General features: G+C 33.0%; 1 protein-coding gene across 1 annotated transcript in view; it reads right to left on the reverse strand.

Annotated features, from left to right (window-relative positions):
• Positions 1-21,337, reverse strand: part of LOC134684928 (uncharacterized) — a 99,355-nt gene that overhangs the window by 33,114 nt on the left and 44,904 nt on the right. Inside the window, exons 10-14 of the mRNA XM_063544246.1 lie at positions 21,024-21,245; positions 20,170-20,658; positions 12,349-12,455; positions 10,813-11,266; positions 7,100-7,872 (exon numbers count right to left, since the gene is read on the reverse strand). Of these exons, the coding sequence (XP_063400316.1) occupies positions 7,100-7,872; positions 10,813-11,266; positions 12,349-12,455; positions 20,170-20,658; positions 21,024-21,245 (2,045 nt within the window). The remainder of the gene's footprint in view (positions 1-7,099; positions 7,873-10,812; positions 11,267-12,348; positions 12,456-20,169; positions 20,659-21,023; positions 21,246-21,337) is intronic.

Consider the following 21,337-nt stretch of genomic DNA (forward strand, 5'->3'; position numbering starts at 1 on the left):
CCATTGACAGTTTTATTAGGTGTATAATTAGGAGGATTATCCAAACAAAGGGATGAATTCATTCATTTTATTATAAATTTCCATGTTTTAAACTTAAAAAAAAAATTATCTATATTTTTTTTTTTAGAGGAAGGAAACCTCTCTCATTGCCAAGAATAAATTTTATTCAAATATATATCTGATAATAATAAGTTATTCTTATATAAAACTGAAGTCATTATAACAGAAAAACTTTGCAAACCGTTGAGAAAATTAACTGCAATATTAAGAAGCAATTGATGCAATGGTTGCATGTGCATGTTCTCATACATGTTGATCATCACTCATTTAACATTTTTAGATAGTTGAAATACTCTAAAAGAGCTTCCATCTAGAAAACAACTGTCAAATAACATTTTAAAAACCATACTTTTGAAGCTGTTTTTGTAATGTTCTAAACTTCCACTCTAAATAAGTTGAGCAACATAGTTGTGTTTAAACTTTGTTCATTTTTTTTAAAGTGTGTAATCGACAGTTATCGAAAAGTAATGTAATCACTTTTGATAAAGTAATCGATTGTAATCGATTACATACAAAAATTAGTGTAATCGATTGCACAAAAATCCCTCATGTAATCGATTATTAATAATAATATTTGTCAGATGGTCAGAGGATAATTGCAAGACAGACATATACACCTGACAATCATTCCGTACACCAAATATAGTTGACCTTTTGCTAAAAGTATAAGAAAAACAGATCATTGAGCACTGAACCATAAAAATGAGGTCAAGGTCAAATAAAACATACTTGACTGACATGTTCATCGTAAAATATGTTCATACACCAAATATAGGAGACCTATTGAATACAGTATTAAAACAACAGACCAAAACACAAAAACTTAACTAAAATCAATGAACCATGAAAATGAGTTCAAGGTCAGATGACACCTGCAAGATGGACATGTACACCTTACAATCATTCCATTCACCTTATATAGTAGACCTATTGCATACAGTATTTGAAAAACAGACCAATACACAAAAACCTAACTTTAACCACTGAACCATGAAAATGAGGTCAAGGTCAGATGACACCTGCCAGTTGAACATGAACACCTTACAAATATTCCATACACCAAATATAGGAGACCTATCGCTTATAGTATATATGAGTCTGCATCATATGGACTTAACCACGAAAACTTAAAACTTGTTTACTGATCTACACCTGTATGAATTGAGGTAAAGGCCAAGAGAAAACTGTCTGACGGTCATGAGGACCTTGCAAGGTACACACATACCAAATATAGTTATCCTATTACTCATCATTAGAGAGAATTTAAGAATACTAAAATTCCTAACTTTTATTTAAAGTAGTTATTTAACCATGAAAATGATATCAAGAACAATGGACATATGACAGACGGAAACTTCATAACATAAGGCACCTGTATCACTGGGGTAAAGCTGATGACCGTAACTGCATTCACGGTCATCCCAAGATGTTGGATGAAAAATTAGGTCAGTATTTTTATTGTCTGTTAAGGTGTTTCTACATCATTTTCTTTACAAAGCATACTTTGGTACGATGTAGCATACATTGGTACGATGTAAATTTATAAAAGATTCACACGGAATTCACAAATCTCTACCAAGGAACGTGTATAAAACGGGAATTTGGATTTGAAAAATTCGCTAGGATGACCGTAAATCGTAATCGAGATGACCGTAACAGGATTAGCGATTCATAACAAGGCTGACCGTAATTGGTTAAAAGATGACCGTAAATTGTTAAGGATGACCGTAATTTATAAAGAATGACTAAATTTAAAAGGACTTTCGTCAATTGAAAGAAATATCCATATTTGTATGCATTGTTTTTTGTTGAGTTTGTCGCAATAGGGGCTCGGTTAGTTCTTTTTAACTATTTGGCGTATTTTGATTATATGAAAATGGTAGTAAAATAGTATAATTGATGTTGTGACTAATTTTGATTTAAATGGACACTATAGACAATAGACACCTGCAAACAATAGGTGATTTTAACTGTGTAACTGAGTGGACCGTATCAAATGAAACTCGTATGTCTGTTTATTTTGCTATCTTCTGCATATTTAAAAAAAAATGCAACTCAAAAACTAGGTTATCTAAAGGTCCTGCCATGCTTTAAGGTTTATGAACCCTTCTGTAGCCATTTTTGTACGAATTTTTTAAACATCAATTGTATCAAATTTAAAACTACAGATATAATGAATAATAGATAGTCCATTTTAAACATATACTAGGGGGAAACTTGATGCAAAGCATTATTATTTACTGTTGCATTGCATTTAATAGAAAAAGAGTACTTTATGGCAAATAAACCAAGATTTTTATAGAAAATCCACAGCCTTTAATAAAGAGATTTTTGTTATAAGATTTGAAACATAGATTACTCTCTTACTTTTCTATGATGTGCTAGTATTTATTTTTTACAAAAAGTTCTAATCAACCTGTAAATTTCAAAATACCTCGTGCAGAGTAACTAAAGTTGAGCGCACCCTAAAAGGTGTACTTGATTTGGTCCATATTTTTATCTGTTCTAACCAATAACTACATTAATAAACTTGTTTTAAGGAAATCAATGCTAGCACTGCATGTAATAATCCTATATCTATCGGTCATCAAATTGCCAAATATGATAGAACAAGGATAAAGGCTGTGGATTTTCTATAAAATTTCCATATGTTTAGCATTGAAGCAACACAAGGGTACAAAATCCTTAAAACTTTCCTAGATGCATCAGTTTGTCTGTTCTCTTAATAGATATGTGTGTGTAAAAACGGCCATATTTTTCAATTCATTCATATGAACCTAAAACATTATGAATATCCGGTAATTGAGCCCATGTGTATGGAGCAGAATAAAATCTTGATTTGTCTTGATATATAAAAAAAACCAATTCTGTTTTCTGTTTATACAAATAAAATTAAACAAGAGGCTGTCACAACGACAGCAAACCGGATTTATTAACATTTATTTGTGTCTTGGCAATATCACAAGAACCATTACTGATGAATGCTGAAAGTGAAAATCATCAATATCAAATTTGACCTCCATTTTGTAGATTAAAATTTAAAAAGCTTAGATTGAATGGTTCATTAGTAAATGCAACAACGTGAATGGAAACGCCATTTTACGATCTTTCAAGAACCATAACTCCTGAACGGTAAAAGTCAAAATCGTCATTATTGTGCACTTGACCTCTATTTTGTCATCAGTAACAACATATAAAAATTTCAAAAGCTTTTGTTGAATGGTTTATGAGGAAATGCACGGACACGACTGGAAACACCATTTTTCAATCTTTCAAGAACCATAACTCCTGAACGGTAAAAGTCAAAATCGTCAATATTGAACTTGACCTCCATTTTGTCATCAGTAACAATATATTAAAATTTGGGAAGCTTTGGTAGAACAGTTCATGCGTAAATGCACGGACACGACTGGAAACTCCATTTTTCAATCTTTCAAGAACCATAACTCCCTGAACCGTAAAAGTCAAAATCTTCATTATTGAACTTGACCTCCATTTTGTCATTGGTAACAACATATTAAAATTTGGGAAGCTTTGGTAGAACAGTTCATGCGTAAATGCACGGACACGATTGGAAACTCCATTTTTTAATCTTTCAAGAACCATAACTCCTGAACGGTAAAAGTCAAAATCGCCATTATTGAACTTGACCTTCATTTAGTTGTCAGTAACAACATATAAAAATTTTAAAAGCTTTGGTTGATCGGTTCATGAGTTAATGCATGGACAACATTTGATTGCCGCCCGCACGCCCGCCTGCCCGACCGACAGCCCGGCCGCCCGCCCGTCGTACATCCTCAAATCAAAAAAGATTAAAAAAAATTGAAATTCGCTATTTATACAAGACTATTTTAGGATCTATTTTGCTGGAGCTCACCTTCACTAGTTTGGTAGGAGTATTTTAAAAACCTTTTCTGTTATTTTACTTACAAGATAAAATGGAAGACCAATCAACAGAGACAATAAATGACGGTTATATTATGAAAGTTACGGTCATCCTTTATAAGTTACGGTCATCCTTTATAAATAACGGTCATCCTTTCGAAATTACGGTCATCATTTTACCAATCACGGTCATCCTTTTTTTATGTTACGGTCATCTTGAAAATATTTTAAAGATGATTTACGGTCATCTTAGCGATTTTTTCAAATCCAATTTCCCGTTCTATACAAGTTCCTCGGTAGAGATTTGTGACTTCCGTGTGAATCTTTTATAAATTTACATCGTACCAATGTATGCTTTGTAAAGAAAATGATGTAGAAACACCTTAACAGACAATACAAATACTGACCTAATTTTTCGTCCGACATCTTGGGATGACCGTGAATGCAGTTACGGTCATCAGCTTTACCCCAGTGTGTATACAAAGTATGAAGGATCTAGGTCTTTGACCGTTTGAAATATTAAGCTTTTATGAGTTTAGCTAACGTGGCGGTCTTGTCTTGCTTTTCATTTTTGATTATCTAAGTTTCTATCTATCTATTATAGTTTTTATCATATAAGGAAAAACGAAAAAAAATGTTAAATATTGTCATTAAAAGGCAATAACTACAATAATGATTCATTTGTCCTAATTGTAGATTGAAAACAAGAGGCTCTAAAGAGCCTGTGTCGCTCACCGTGGTCTATGTGCATATTAATCTAAGGACACAGATGGATTCATAACAAAATTGTGTTTTGGTGATGGTAAAGTGTTTGTAGATCTTACCTTACTGAACATTTTTGCTGCTTACAACTATCTCTATACATAATGAACTTGGCCGATTATATAGTAACACAGGAAAATATTATGTAAAAATTTACAAAAATTTACAATTGATTGTGGAAAAGTTTGGTTAAATTTGTCTCAGTAGTTTCAGAGATTTTTGTAAAAGATAACAAAAATATACTTAATTTTGTAAAAAATTGACCAAAAAAGGCAATAACTCCTTAAGGGGTCAACTGACCATTTTGGTCATGTTTACTTATTGGTAGATCTTACTTTGCTGAACATAATTGCTGTTTACAGTTTATCTTTATCTAAAATTATATTCAAGATAATAATCAAAAACAGCAAAATTTTTCTTAAAATTACTAATTCAGTCCTCGGGGCAGCAACCCAACAACAGGTTGTCTGATTTGTCTGCAGATTTCGGGGCAGATAGATCCTGATAAACAATGTGACCCCATGTCAGATTTGCTCTAAATACTATGGTTTCAGAGATATAAGCCAAATTCTACATTTTACCCCAAGCCCTATGTTGTATGTTTAGCCATTGCAGCCATCTTGGTTAGTGGGCCGTGTCATCAGGCACATTTTATACACTATATACCCCCAATGATGATTGTGCTAAGTTTGATTAACTTCAGCCCAGTAGTTTCAGAGGAGAAAATTTTTGTAAAAGTTAACAACAGACAACCGACAGCAAGTGATGAGAAAAGCTCCATGGCCATTTTGGGCCAGGTAAGGTTAAAAAAACTAGAGGCTCTAAAGAGCCTGTGTAGCTCACCTTGGTATATGTGAATTAAACAAAGGAAGCAGACAGTTCATGACAAAATTGTGTTTAGGTGATTGTGATGTGTTTGTACATCTTACTTTACTGAACATTCTTGCTGCTTACAATTATCTCTATTTATAATGAACTTGTCCGTGTAGTTTCAGTGGAAAATGATTTTATGAAAATTGTTAAAAATTGATTATATAGGACAATAACTTCTTAGGGGATCAATTGACCATTTTGGTCATTTTGACTTATTTTTTAGTCTTAAATTGCTGTACATTATTGCTATTTACAGTTTATCTCTATCTATAATAATATTCAAGATAACCAAAAACAGCAAATTTCCTTAAAATTACCAATTCTGGGGCAGCAACCTAACAATGAGTTGTCCGATTCATCTAAATATTTTCTAAAAATCGACAAAAATTTATGAAAAATGTAAAAAATTTACTATAAAGGGCAATAACTCCTAAAAGGGTCAACTGACCATATCGGTCGTGTTGATTTATTTGTAAATCTTACTTTGCTGAACATTATTGCTGTTTACAGTTTATCTCCATCTATAATAATATTCAAGATAATAACCAAAAACAGTAAAATTTCCTTAAAATTACCAATTTAGGGGCAGCAACCCAACAATGGGTTGTCTGATTCATCTGAAAATTTCAGGGCAGATAGATCTTCACCTGATAAACAATTTTACCCCATGTCAGATTTGCTCTAAATGCTTTGGTTTTTGAGTTATAAGCCAAAAACTGCATTTTACCCCTATGTTCTATTTTTAGCCATTGCGGCCATCTTGGTTGGTTGGCAGGGTAAAAAAACACAAATTTTAAACTAGATACATCAATGATGATTGTGGCCAAGTTTGGTTTAATTTGGCCCAGTAGTTTCAGAGGAGAAGATTTTTGTAAAAGTTAACGCCGGACGACGGACAACGGACGCCAAGTGATGAGAAAAGCTCACTTGGCCCTTCGGGCCCAGTGTGCTAAAAACAGAAATCATGCATATTCCATTGGTTTGAGGATGAAAATTTGTCTAACAATCTTTTATTTCCCGGCATCTACTTGAATTTCCATTTTCATTCCATACAAAATTTGCAAAAAATGCACATGCACTATATATATTAGGGAACTGTATTAGAACGAGTTACTTCTTGATTAAATAATACTTAAAACTTGTTAATAGACAAAATTATCCTTTGAGCAATGGATTTCAAAATATTGTTTCAATGGATTTTAAAATGTTGTTTATTTAATCAATATTTAAGAAGTTAAGTATCATTTATCTTTAAAGTAACATTCAACTTAAATAACATTTGTGCAACCCAGTCTTAGCACACAGACAAACTTTGCCTAGAAGTCATAATTCAAAGTTAATATTTTTTATAACTTTTTTAAATTTGTACATCCAGTCCTAATTTGTTTTATTTTCAAAACTAGAAGAATAGACCTTATCCATGCAGAAGGCACTTAATTAAGATTTACATCTCTTTATTGTGGTACAGGAAATTAAGTGATAATAAAATATCATTCATGTTAAATATCAATATACAAACCTGTTCATGGTTCCAAACCTTCCAGTTGAGTTTAATGTTGTCACCATGGTTACAAACGCACTCATCAGTTTTTAGATCAATCCTTTCTTCTGGAATGTAACAGATAAATCTAGAGCAGGAATACTCAATGTGAAATGGTAGTTGACAGCTGACTTTTTTATGGACAGTGGACTGATAAAATTCTGAAATCCTCTCCAATGTTGAATGCAAAAATTCTTTGACACTAGAGGCTATCTCAGGTATTATCAGGCCCTTTGAGCGCTTGTGGACTAGGTACAATAAGATCTTGTTGCCTTCTACACAGACAACGATATCATGCTCTTTATCAATTGATAACCCAACAAACCCAGAAAACATAAGTTTTTGTCCTTGATATTCTTTTAATGTCCACATACTGAGACATGCGCATATGAGACGATTTGGTAAGGCTGGAAGTATGATGGTTCCTTTGAAAATAAAGGCCAAACTGAGTGTCCTCTCTGGTGTACATTCTTGTGTCAAGAAATCTGTATTGTTTCTTTGTGTTAGCATACAGGGTACAAAGAAATTTTCTATTGGTAACTGAATTCCTGTGTTTGTATCATTTATCTGCTGTTTAGATATGATATCTAGGTGTATCAGCATATCAAATATGTAATCTTTAAATGGTAAAATCTGACAGAATTCTTCTTGCTCCCAAATCTTGTAGAGGTCTAATTTTTGTATCATTCCATTTTCAGACATCTTTGTGAAGGTTTTTCTTGTATTATCTTCTTTTGGCCAGAATTCAACATCTATAAACAGAAAAAAAAATATTTTGAGATTGAAAATATACTTATATTAAAAGGTATTACTTATCTATAATAGCTATGTTGCCTACCTTGATCAGCACAGGAAAACAAACTTTTAATAATTCTATAAAATGCCCTATTTCAGAACAAATTAACTTTCCGTAATCAAGGCATTTGATGATCAAAATTGAATCCTTTCTCATATTATGGAAAAATGTTACCATATCAAATATATATTTAAGAAATAATTCATGGGGGCTTGAATATATCGTGATTTTACCACGGGTTGGCCCTTTATGACAAATATTTTACCCTGAGCGATAGCGAGGGGTAAAATATCGGCATAAAGGGACAACCCGTGGTAAAATCTAGATATATTCAAGCCCCCATGAATTATTTCGATTCTAATAAGACAAATACGGCAATTCTTTTGGATCGAAGCGCTCTAGGTGGAGGCAAATATTTGCCGTTCCCATAAATTAACGCACTTTTAGATTGGCGGTAAAGAACAAAGCAAACAGAATCAGTGACATGCTCAAATTATTTACAATAACATATTTAGATAGATTTGGATGAATTTGAATGATAATTTACTTATATATCTTCTTTGTATATAAAACAAGAGGCTCTCAAGAGCCTGAATCGCTCACCTTAATTCTTTTGGTTAAATCTCTCATCAATGATTATTTTGGCTTTTCAATTTATTTAAATGTTTTTTGGATCGTCCTATTTTCTTCAAAAGCCAAAAAAAATAATCATTTTCTCCTATGTTCTATTTTAGCCATAGTAGCTATGTTTCTTGACATACAAGGAAATAAAATATAAAATTTATACTAAATACTCTGAAACTCATTTAGCCTAAGTTTGGCTGAAATTGATACAGCAGTTTCAAAGGAGAAGATTTTTTAAAGTAAGTCAACATGATGAACAAATTGCGAAAAAAAGTCCTTACAGGGCAATAACTCCTTAAGGGGTCAATTGACAATTTTGGTCAAATTGACTTAATTGAAGATCTTACTTTGCTGAACATCATTGCTGTTTACAGTTTATTTCTATCTATAATTATATTCAAGATAATAAACAAAAACAGCAAAATTTCCTTAAAATTATCAATTCAGGGGCAGCAACCCAACAACAGGTTGTCTGATTCATCTGAAAATTTCAGGGAAGATAGATCTTGACCTGATAAATAATATAGCCCCAGGTCAGATTTGCTCTAAATGCTTTGGTTTTTGAGTTATAAGCCAAAAATTGCATTTGACCCCTATGTTCTATTTTTAGCAATGGCGACCATGTTTGTTGATAGATCATAACTTCGGATACAATTTACAAACTAGATACCCTAAGGAACATTCAGTTAAAGTTTGAAAGTATCTTGCCCAGTAGTTTCAGAGGAGAAGATTTTTGTAAAAGATTACTAAGATTTACAAAAAATGGTTAAAAATTGACTATAAAGGGCAATAACTCCTAAAGGGGTCAACTGACCATTTCCGTCATGTTGACTTATTTGTAAATCTTACTTTGCTGAACATTATTCCTGTTTACAGTTTATCTCTATCTATAATAATATTCAAGATAATAACCAAAAACAGTAAAATTTCCTTAAAATTACCAATTCAGGGGCAGCAACCCAACAACGGGTTGTCTGATACATCTGAAAATTTCAGGGCAGATAGATCTTGACCTGATAAACAATATTACCCTGTCAGATTTGCTCTAAATGCTTTGGTTTTTGAGTTATAAGCCAAAAACTGCATTTAACCACTATGTTCTATTTTAAGCAATGGTGACCATGTTTGTTGATAGATCAAAACTTCGGATACAATTTATAAATTAGATACCCTAAGGAACATTCAGTTAAAGTTTGAAAGTATTTGGCCCAGAATTTTCAGAGGAGAAGATTCTTGAAATAGTTTACGACGACAGACGACGGACGACGACGGACGCCAAGTGATGGCATAAGCTCACTTGTCCCTTCGGGACAGGTGAGCTAAAAAGGGCTTGTACCACATTTTAGCATCGTTTGTTTATGTTTCCTTCTTGTGATGATTTCGGTATCAGAAGCGTGTATTTTCCTGTAAAATGATTAAATTACTACGTTATCATTCTATGACGTCGTGTACTCCATTCATAAACAAATATATGACGTGGGACCACAACCGGAACAGCCCAACCAATATATTCATATTTTACCACGGGTGTGTACTCAAAGCGTTTGAAGGACGTCGTCATGTTAGAATTTATATTTATAAACCATGAAATTCTAAAGTTATCCATATACCTGTATAACTATTACATATCAGTTTCAGTTTTAACAAACAAGAGGCTCTCAAGAGCCTCAATCGCTCACCTGTTATTTTTTGCTTAAAATCGTTCCATGATGATTTTGCTTTTCAATATATATTAATGAGTGTCTTAAAAATTCCATTTAAATGTTCTTTGTAAATGTCATATTTTCTTCAAAAGCGAAAAAATGCATTTAACCCCCTATGTTCCATTTTAGTCATAGTGGCTATGGTTTTTTTTACATACAAGAAAATAAAATACAAAAATTTTATACTAGATATTCTGAAACTCATTCAGCCTAAATTTTGCTGAAATTGATTCAGCAATTTTAAAGCAAGCAAACAAGATAATAAAAAGTTCTGAAAAAACAACTAAAATAGTTATCAAAGGTACCAGGATTATAATTTAGTACGGCAGACACGCGTTTCGTCTACATAAGACTCATCAGTGACGCTTATATCAAAACAGTTATAAAGCAAAACAAGTATAAAGTTGAAGAGCATTGAGGATCCAAAATTCCAAAAAATTTTGTCAAAATTGAAAAAGAAGGACACCAGTTAACAGTCCCCAGTGTTATTAATGGCTGGTAAACAATATTTTGGTATGTTGATTTTTTACCAGCAAAATAATCATTACTCAATGAAAATATATACACACCAGTAATGAAAGATCTCATAACTTCCACCATAAGGAGGGGACTTATGATAACAGTATCTCTTAGCTGTGGGGTATCAAAATAAACAATCTTCCCTAGAGAATGTTGAAAATGTAGAAAATCTGTTAGCTGTTCAGCAGACAGGACAGACACCTCGCTGATGGCATTTAATTCTTTAACTTCAGCCAATGACATAATTTGTTTTCCTTCTGCCACCAGTTCAGCGATCTCAAGCTCTAGTGGAACACAAGCATTGGGCATTCTTTCACCCCAACATGGGTGGTCGAATGTAAGTTCTGTAATTGTTTTCTTCAGAACTTCTATTTCTGGGTCAGCTTGATCTTTGGCATTGACAAATATTAGAGGCCTAAGGACCAGATGATGTTGTCCCTCATGGTCTTTAAACAACTCCTCAATTCCTTTGTAAAGCTCTTCACGTCGTGTCTCAACATTCTCCTGTTAAACATAAAAAAGATAAATACACTTGAGGCTTAAAGAGCATGTATTGTACACCATGATCTATGTTCATCTTCAATGATGGAACAATCAAACTAGAATATAATAAGATTTATCTCAAATTTTCAGAGTAGATACATCTACTCCCACAGGTTAAAAAAAACACTTATACTTTTTAAGACAACAGTCCTATAACCAGTTGTTAAACTTTAAATTTAAAGAGAAATAAAGGGATCTTTGCAATATTTGTTTTGAAAGATAAACTTGCTATTGACATATTTTTTTGGAATTTACACTGTATTACCTGCTTTTAGAAACACTTGAAAAATAAGTTACATTATAATAAATTGTAAACAAATCTAAAACATGGCAATTAATAGCATAGTAGCCAGTTTTTCTGTATTTGCGTGAAAATGCGGATATTGTATACTTTAAAATTGTAGTTATAATAAAAGATTAGACTTATTTTCAAATAAAGCATGTATTTTCCTCGTGAATTCTTTCTCCAGATTTGGCTGTATTTTTGGTCTATTTTGTTTTTGTATTACATTTTGGACTTTCAAATATTTTTGCCTCTAACATCCTTGAAATGACGTATTGTTGAGAAGTGCATCTGATGCAGTACGCATCTGATGCAGTACAACTAATGCTAAAGTTTCTTATTGACACCATATGTTTTCTATTGAAATAAAACTGACTCAAATACAAATTTTAACATTTAAACTGAGCAATGATTTTTAGTTAATAGATCATGACTGACAGTCAGGCAGGGCCAAATAATCTCCATGAAATTGAGATGTATCAAATTGAAAATTGATCTTTTACTTATCTATTAGTGGTTCTTCATATTTTTTACTCTTACTTAAAGGCCCCGCAATCTGATCTTTAGTGTATTACCCACAAATCAATAGGGATCTTGTTCTTTCAATTTGTAATTTCACAAAAATGTTGGTCAAGTTAATACATATGGTCATGACATTATTATGTAAGCATAAGATTTTATTAGGCAAATTTGTACACACTATTAGTGTAAAACAAATGGCAATAACTCACTATTAAAAAGCTAACATTATATCACTCACCCTTGGTACTTTATCTTTGTGAGTGGCAACAAACAAGATCTTTGGAATGCCTGCATATACAGCCTTACAATAGGTCAGGATGGAATTGACCCAATATTGCAAGATTACTACAAAATAAAATCAAAATTTGTCATAAACAAGAGGCTCTCAAGAGCCTGAATCGCTCACCTTAATTTTTTTGGTTAAATCTCTCATCAATGATTATTTTGGTTTTTCAATTTTTTTAAAAGTTCTTTGAATCGTCCTATTTATTTCAAAAGCAAAAATCATTTTCTCCTATGTTCTATTTTAGCCATAGGAGCTATGTTTCTTGACATACAAGGAAATAAAATATAAAATTTATACTAGATACTCTGAAACTCATTTAGACTAAGTGTCAACATGATGAACAAATTGTGAAAAAAGTCTTTAAAGGGCAATAACTCCTTAAGGGGTCAATTGACAATTTTGGTCAAATTGACTTATTTGTAGACATTACTTTGCTTAACATTTTTGCTATTAACAGTTTATCTGTATCTATAATAGTATTCAAGATAATAACCAAAAACTGCAAAATTTCTTTAAAATCATCAATTCAGGGGCATTATACCTGAAAAACCAGTTACCCAATTCGGCTGAAAATTTCAGGACAGGTAACCTTGACCTAATAAATACTTTAACTTCTTGTCTTATTTGCTCAAAATGCTGGAGTTTTTAAGATATAAGCCAAAAACTGCATTTTACCCTGTGTTCTATTTTTAGCCATGACAGCCATGTTTTTTGACAAAATAAAAAATAAAAAACAAACTTTATTTTATACACCCTACTGATCATTCAGTTGAAGTTTGGTTGAATTTGGTTGAGTAGTTTTAGAGGAGAAGTTTTTTTAAAGTTAGCAAATATGATGAACAAATTACGAAAAATTGTCATTAAAGGACAATAACCCCTTAAAGGGGTCAATTGACAATTTTGGTAATATTTAACTTATTTGTAGATCTTACTTTGCTGATCATTTTTGCTGTTTACAGTTTATCTTTATCTATAACAATATTCAAGATAATGACCAAAAACTGCAAAATTTCCTTAAAATTACCAATTAAGTGGCAGCAACCCAACAATGGGTTGTTTGATTCATCTGAAAATTTCAGGGCTGATAGATCTTGACCTAATTAACATTTTTACCACATGTCAGATTTGCTCTAAATGCTTTCGTTTTTGAGATATAAGCCAAAAACTGCATTTGACCCCTATGTTCTATTTTTAGCAATGGCGACCATGTTTGTTGATAGATCAAAACTTCGGATACAATTATAAACTAGATACCCTAAGGAACATTCAGTTAAATTTTGGAAGAATTTGGCCTAGTCGTTTCAGAGGAGAAGATTATTGAAATAGTTTACGACGACAAACGACGGACGACGACGGATGCCAAGCGCTGGCATAAGCTCACATGGCCCTGTGGGCCAGGTGAGTTAAAAGTGAAGTATGAAAAAAAGTATATACATTCTGCATTTTTAAAAGTAGCGATCCTACACAAGTTTTGCATTGTCTTTTGTCTTGTTAACCCGTTAGGCCACGTTTTTTTAATTTGCTGGTTTACGGATTTTTCCCATAAAAAAGTCGGGTCGGTCGGTCGGAAAAAAAAAGAAAAAAATTTATTTCAAAACAGAAAAAGTATGCAAAATAAATATATATTTCACTTCACTAACAAAATGTTTGTCTTATATGCTGCTTTGTCATCATTTCCTAACATTTAGTTCGATGAAATATTATTGATCAGTGATCGTGAACATCGCATGACATCGTTTAATAACTTCCTGTAAACTAGAGGCTCCAAAGAGCCTGTGTCGCTCACCTTGGTCTATGTGAATATTAAACAAAGGACGCATTTGAATTCATGACAAAATTGTGTTTTGGTGATGGTGATGTGTTTGTATATCTTACTTTACTGAACATTATTGCTGCTTACAATCATTCTATCTATATTGAACTAAGCCTAAGAGCTTCAGTGGAAAATGTTAGTTAAAATTTACAAATTTTATGAAAATTGTTAAGAATTGACTATAAAGGGCAATAACTCCTTATGGGGTCAATTGACCATTTAGGTCATGTTGACTTATTTTTAGGTGTTACTTTGCTGTACATTGTTTCTCTTTACAGTTTATCTCTATCTATAATAATATTCAAGATAATAACAAAAAACGGCAAAATTTCCTTAAAATGACTAATTCAGGGGCAGCAACCTAACAGCAGTTTGTCCAATCCATCTGAAAATTTCATGGCAAATAGATCTTGACCTGATTAACAATTTTACTCCCTGTTAGATTTGCTCTAAATGCTTTGGTTTTTGAGTTATAATCAAAAAACTGCATTTTGCCCCTATGTTCTATTTTTAGCCATGGCGGCAATCTTTGTTGGTTGGCCGGGTCACGCCACACAATTTTTAAACTAGATACCCCAATGATGATTGCGGCCAAGTTTGTTAAAATTTGGCCTGGTAGTTTCAGAGGAAAAGTGGTTAAAAATTGACTATAAAGGACTATAACTCCTAAAGTGGTCAACTGACCATTTTGGTTATGTTGACTTATTTGTAGATTTTACTTTGCTGAACATTATTGCTGTTTACAGTTTATCTCTATCTATAATAATATTCAAGATAATATCAAAAAACAGCAAAATTTCCCTAAAATTACCAATTCAGGGGCAGCAACCCAACAAGAGGTTGTCCGATTCCTCTGAAAATTTCAGGGCAGTTAGATCTTGACCTGATGAACATTTTTACTTTACGTCAGATTTGCTCTAAATGCTTTGGTTTTTGAGTTATAAGCCAAAAACTGCATTTTACCCCTATGTTCTATTTTTAGCGGTGGCGGCCATCTTGGTTGGTTGGCGGGGTCACCGGACACAATTTTTAAACTAGATACCCCAATGATGATTATGGCCAAGTTTGTATTAATTTGGCCCAGCAGTTTCAGAGGAGAAGATTTTTGTAAAAGTTGACGACGACGGACGCCGACGGACGACGCCGGACGCCGGACGCCAAGTGATGAGAAAAGCTCACTTGGCCCTTCGGGCCAGGTGAGCTAAAAAGGGGGGGTTGCATGGACAAAGACGAAATTAGTCAAAAACTGATAAAGAAAACTAGAGGCTCTAAAGAGCCTGTGTCGCTCACCTTGGTCTATGTGCATATTAAACAAAGGACACAAATGGATTCATGACAAAATTGTATTTTGGTGATGGTGATGTGTTTGAAGTTCTTACTTTACTGAACGATTTTGCTTCTTACAATTATATCTATCATGAACTTTGCCCATTAGTAACAGAGAACTATATTTGGTAAAAATTTACATAAATTTACCAAATTAATGAAAATTGTTAAAAATTGACTATAAAGGGCAATAACTCCTTAAGGGGTCAATTGACCATTTAGGTCATGTTGACTTATTTTTAGATCTTACTTTGCTAAACATTATTGCTGTTTACAGTTTATCGCTATCTATAATAGTATTCAAGATAACCAAAAACGGCAAAATTTCTTTAAAAATTACCAATTGGAGGGCAGCAACCCAACAACCAGTTGTCCAATTCATCTGAAAAATTCAGGACAGATAGATATTGACTTGATTAACAATTTAACTTCTTGTCAGATTTGCTCTAGATGCTTTGGTTTCATAATTATAAGCAAAAAACTGCATTTTACCCCTATGTTCTATTTTTAGCCGTGGCGGCCATCTTGGTTGAATGGCCAGGTCATCGGACACATTTTTCAAACTAGATACCCCAAAGATGATTGTGGCCTAGTAGTTTCAGTGGAGATTGTGTAAAAGATTACTTAGATTTATGAAAAATGGTTAAAGATTGACTATAAAGGGCAATAACTCCTAAAGGGGTCAACTGACCATTTTGGTCATGTTGACTTATTTGTAGATCTTACTTTGCTGAACATTATTGCTGTTATAAGCCAAAAACTGCATTTTACCCCTATGTTCTATTTTTAGCGGTGGCGGCCATCTTGGTTGGTTGACCAGGTCACGCCACACATTTTTTAAACTAGATACCCCAAAGATGATTGTGGCCAAGTTTGGATTTATTTGGCCAAGTAGTTTCAGAGGAGAAGATTTTTGTAAAAGATTACTTTAATTAACGAAAAATGGTTAAAAATTGACTATAAAGGGCAATAACTCCTAAACGGGTCAACTGACCATTTTGGTCATGTTGACTTATTTGTAGATCTTACTTTGCTGAACATTATTGCTGTTTACAGTTTATCTCTATCTATAATAATATTCAAGATAAAAACCAAAAACAGCAAAATTTCCTTAAAATTACCAATTCAGGGGCAGCAACCCAACAACCGTTGACCGATTCATCTGAAAATTTCAGGGCAGATAGATCTTGACCTGATAAACATATTTACCCCATGTCAGATTTGCTCTAAATGCTTTGGTTTTTGAGTTATAAGCCAAAAACTGCATTTTACCCCTATGTTCTATTTTTAGCCCTGGCGGCCATCTTGGTTGGTTGACCGGGTCACGCCACACATTTTTTAAACTAGATACCCCAATGATGATTGTGGCCAAGTTTGGTTTGATTTGGCCCAGTAGTTTCAGAGGAGAAGATTTTTGTAAAAGTTAACGACGACGGACGACGGACGACGGACGACGGACGCCGGACGCAAAGTGATGGGAAAAGCTCACTTGGCCCTTCGGGCCAGGTGAGCTAAAAAGCATGAAAAGTACATTTTATTCTGAAAATCGGCAAAATCGGGTCAGCGGTTCCATAAACCAACAAATAAAAAAACCGTGGCCTTATTTGAAAAAAAAATAATGGCTGAATACTTTGTCAACCTCATACAGTTGATTAAATTTTTGTATTTGTTCTTCAGTCTATTTCATTAACATATAGTTAAAGGAAAGCATATTACAATGCTTAAGACCTGAATACAATTAAAATTTATACAATATAATATTTCACACTACAAAAATAATGACCAGGTCAAGTAGCCGTCCTGTAAAAGATGTTATAGAATAGCCCTGGGATTATATATATGTTTGTTTTATTGCTATCTTGCTTTTTTAATTATCATTTATGGCCGAGAAGACAATCATTTCGTAGTGTATTTCTTCATAAATAACGCAAATTGAAAAATTGCACCTGCTATATCCAAAAAATCTATCAGCTCTACTTAAAATATGGAAAATGTCAGGTTAAGGGGGTCTATAATAAAGTTTGACAGCTTTATTCATATACATTAAATTTTACCTGTTCAAACTCAACCAAATCACTACTTTACCAAAATGGATGTTTAAAATTATTTTTACATGTAATTTCATCCCCCTACTAACTATTTTATGCATAAAATATAAAGAAATAAATTTAGCATGTTGTATGGAAGACATTTGCAAGTTAAACACTGTCCACGTTAGGGTCTCTATTTAACTGTGTTCCTGGACCTGCTAACAGATATTTAAAGGAGGTAATATCGTTAACTGGAGGCTCTAAAGAGCCTGTGTCGCTCACCTTGGTATATGTGAACAAGGGAAGCAGACAGTTCATGACAAAATTGTGTTTAGGTGATTGTGATGTGTTTGTACATCTTACTTTACTGAACATTCTTGCTGCTTACAATTATCTCTATCTATAATGAACTTGTCCGTGTAGTTTCAGTGGAAAATTTTAGTAAAAATTTACAAATTTTATGAAAATTGTTAAAAATAGATTATCATGATTATAAAGGACAATAACTTCTATCTATAATAATATTCAAGATAATAACCCAAAACAGCAAAATTTCCTTAAAATTACCAATTTAGGGGCAGCAACCTAACAACGAGTTGTCCAATTCATCTAAAAATTTCAGGGCAAATAGATCTTGACCTGATAAACAATTTTTACCCCATGTCAGATTTGCTCTAAATGCTTTGGTTTTTAAGTTATGAGCCAAAAACTGCATTTTACCCCTATGTTTTATTTTTAGCCATAGCGGTCATCTTGATTGGTTTACCCGGTCACAAAACACCATTTTATAAATTAGGTAGCCTAATAATGATTCTGGCTATGTATGGTAAAATTTGGCACAGTAGTTTCAGCATAGAAGATTTTTGTTAAAATTAACTAAGATTTACGAAAAATGGTTTAAAATTGACTATAAAGGGCAATAACTCCTTAAGGGGTCAACTGACCATTTTGGTCATATTGACTTATTTGTAAATCTTACTTTGCTGAACATAATTGCTGTTTACAGTTTATCTCCATGTAAAATTATATTTAAGATAATAACCAAAAACAGTAAAATTTCCTTAAAATTACCAATTTAGGGGCAGCAACCCAACAATGGGTTGTCTGATTCATCTGAAAATTCAGGGCAGATAGATCTTGACCTGTTAAACAATTTTACCCCATGTTGCTCTAAATGCTTTGGTTTTTGAGTAATAAGCCAAAAACTGCATTTTACCCCTATGTTCTATTTTTAGCCGTAGCGGCCATCTTGAATGGTTTGCCCAGTCACAAAACACAAATTTTAAACAAGATAGGTTAATAATGATTCTGGCTATATTTGGTAAAATTTGGCCCAGTAGTTTCAGAGAAGAAGATTTTTGTAAAAGTTAACTAAGATTTACGAAAAATGGTTAAAAATTGACTATAAAGGGCAATAACTCCTAAAGGGGTCAACTGACAATTTTGGTCATGTTGACTTATTTGTTAATCTTACTTTGCTGAATATTATTACTGTTTACAGTTTATCTCCATCTATAATAATATTCAAGATAATAACCAAAAAACAGTAAAATTTCCTTAAAATTACCAATTTAGGGGCAGCAACCCAACAATGGGTTATCTGATTCATCTGAAAATTTCAGGGCAGATAGATCCTGACCTGATAAACAATTTTATCCCATGTCAGATTGCTATAAATGCTTTGGTTTTTGAGTTATAAGCCAAAAACTGCATTTTACCCCTATGTTCTATTTTTTGCCATGGCGGCCATCTTGGTTGGATGGCCGGGTAAAAAAACACCATTTTTTAAACTAGATACATCAATGATGATTGTGGCCAAGTTTGGTTTAATTTGGCCTAGTAGTTTCAGAGAAGAAGATTTTTGTAAAAGTTAACGCCGGACGCCGGACGCCGGACGCCAAGTGATGAGAAAAGCTCACTTGGCCCTTCGGGCCCGGTGAGCTAAAAAGGAGTCAACATTTACTAAGATTTATTTTAAAAAAAAATAATTTAAGAAATCAAAAATGAAAACTAAAAAAAACTCATTTTTTCCAGAATTTGATCTTAATGATCAAATATTCCATATAAATTTTGACTAATTAAAGATCTAAGAAGGTTACATTGTATAGAAATATTAAATTCTATGAAATAACTGGAAATGTGGATAAGTGGGTTTCTTACGATGTTTGTTGTTCAGTACAGATTCAATATAATCATACTGAAATCATGAAGTGAACAAAGTTCCAAAACTCAGGAATTACATCATTTGAAAATTATATAAATCAAAAAGAAGCTTTACTCCTAGAATTAAAACATGCGTTAAAGAACTGATAAAAAGATTTTTTTTCTTTTTGTATGAAATATTGATGGATCAAACTACAATATATCATATGCTATGATTTGTCTAAGACAGCTAGGTTTATATGAAAGTGTTCATTTTTGGATCAGACAAAGCAACACCTTCAAAATACCAATGTAATGAATCCTTCTTATCAAAACTATTTTTAGTCTTTGGGTAGATATTTTGAGAAATCAGTATTTTTTTTTAATTACCACCTTGCTGTTATAGAAAGATATAAAGATACCCTGCTTGCATTATCGGTCTATACATAACTTGCATATTACCTGCTGGAGTAGGTGTCATGTGCTGCCCTGGAAAACACAACACATCGGGGACCTGTTCATGCAAATCTTTGCTCCCATCAAATACTACAAGATACAATGCCCGGAACGTCATGAAGGTCTGGTGTGTTGTTAGATAAACATATTGTCCACCGAAATCCCAGAAGATAAGACGCCCAACTTTCATCTTATACTTCCCACTTTTGAGGACTTTTTCCATTTTCTTTTTTATTTCCTCTTTAGTCATTCTTGTTCTCCTTTTCTTTTCCATCTGTTTTACCGTGAGAGGCACATTGGAGGATTTCTTTGGTGGTAGAGATTGTGCTGCTGCAGACTGTTCTGAGGGCAAAGAGGAAAGTAAGGCTTTGGTATAACCAGTTGGGCTTGTATCTGAAGCTTTGTTGAACTTTGTGGCTAGTTCACTTTCCTCCTCTTCTTCCAGAGAGGCCATTAAAACCTTATTGTAAACAACATCCAGGGCATTATAAGAGTCTGAAATTATATTTAATACATCAGGCAAATCAAATCCAAAACAGCTACAGGCTGTCAAAACCAAATAAAGAATATACGAAAAATCAGAATTAAGATAAAAAGCAAATCTTATCAAGTGTAACATTCACATAATGCTATAAATGTATTTTAAAGAGAGTCATGTTTTAACTGATTGATTGATGACCTTATTGATAACCGAAAATAACATTTAAATTCAATTTGGATTAACTTAATGCCTGAAAAAAAGTCACAACACATATGGCTATAATGTGATGTTATTAAAATCAGTGCTATAACATGTCTGCTGATAGTGAGGTCCACACAACAGCATGAGGTAAGATGTTTCTACTTGTGTATTTTCTCACCTGGATCAATTGGAATCCACTCTTTCGTCTCAAGATCGAGAGATATGCCATCAGTTGGATGTCGACCATCTGGTATGGCATCCCCAGCTAACAGCTTCACAAGAGTCGATTTTCCAGCAGAAAACTGGCCAGTGACCATGCATCTCATATCAAATGATTCATAGCTGCCCTTCCCTAATAAACGATTTAACATGGCAGACTGTTGCCCATTTCCGATGGAATCTGAAAAAAAAAAGTTTGAAAGTTTAAATTTCATCATGTTTGTGAAAAAAAAATGTATGGATACACACACTTGTAGATAATTTCTCCTTTTT

This window comes from Mytilus trossulus, chromosome 9, assembly GCF_036588685.1.
Source record: "Mytilus trossulus isolate FHL-02 chromosome 9, PNRI_Mtr1.1.1.hap1, whole genome shotgun sequence".
Classification (NCBI taxonomy): Eukaryota; Metazoa; Mollusca; class Bivalvia; order Mytilida; family Mytilidae; genus Mytilus; species Mytilus trossulus.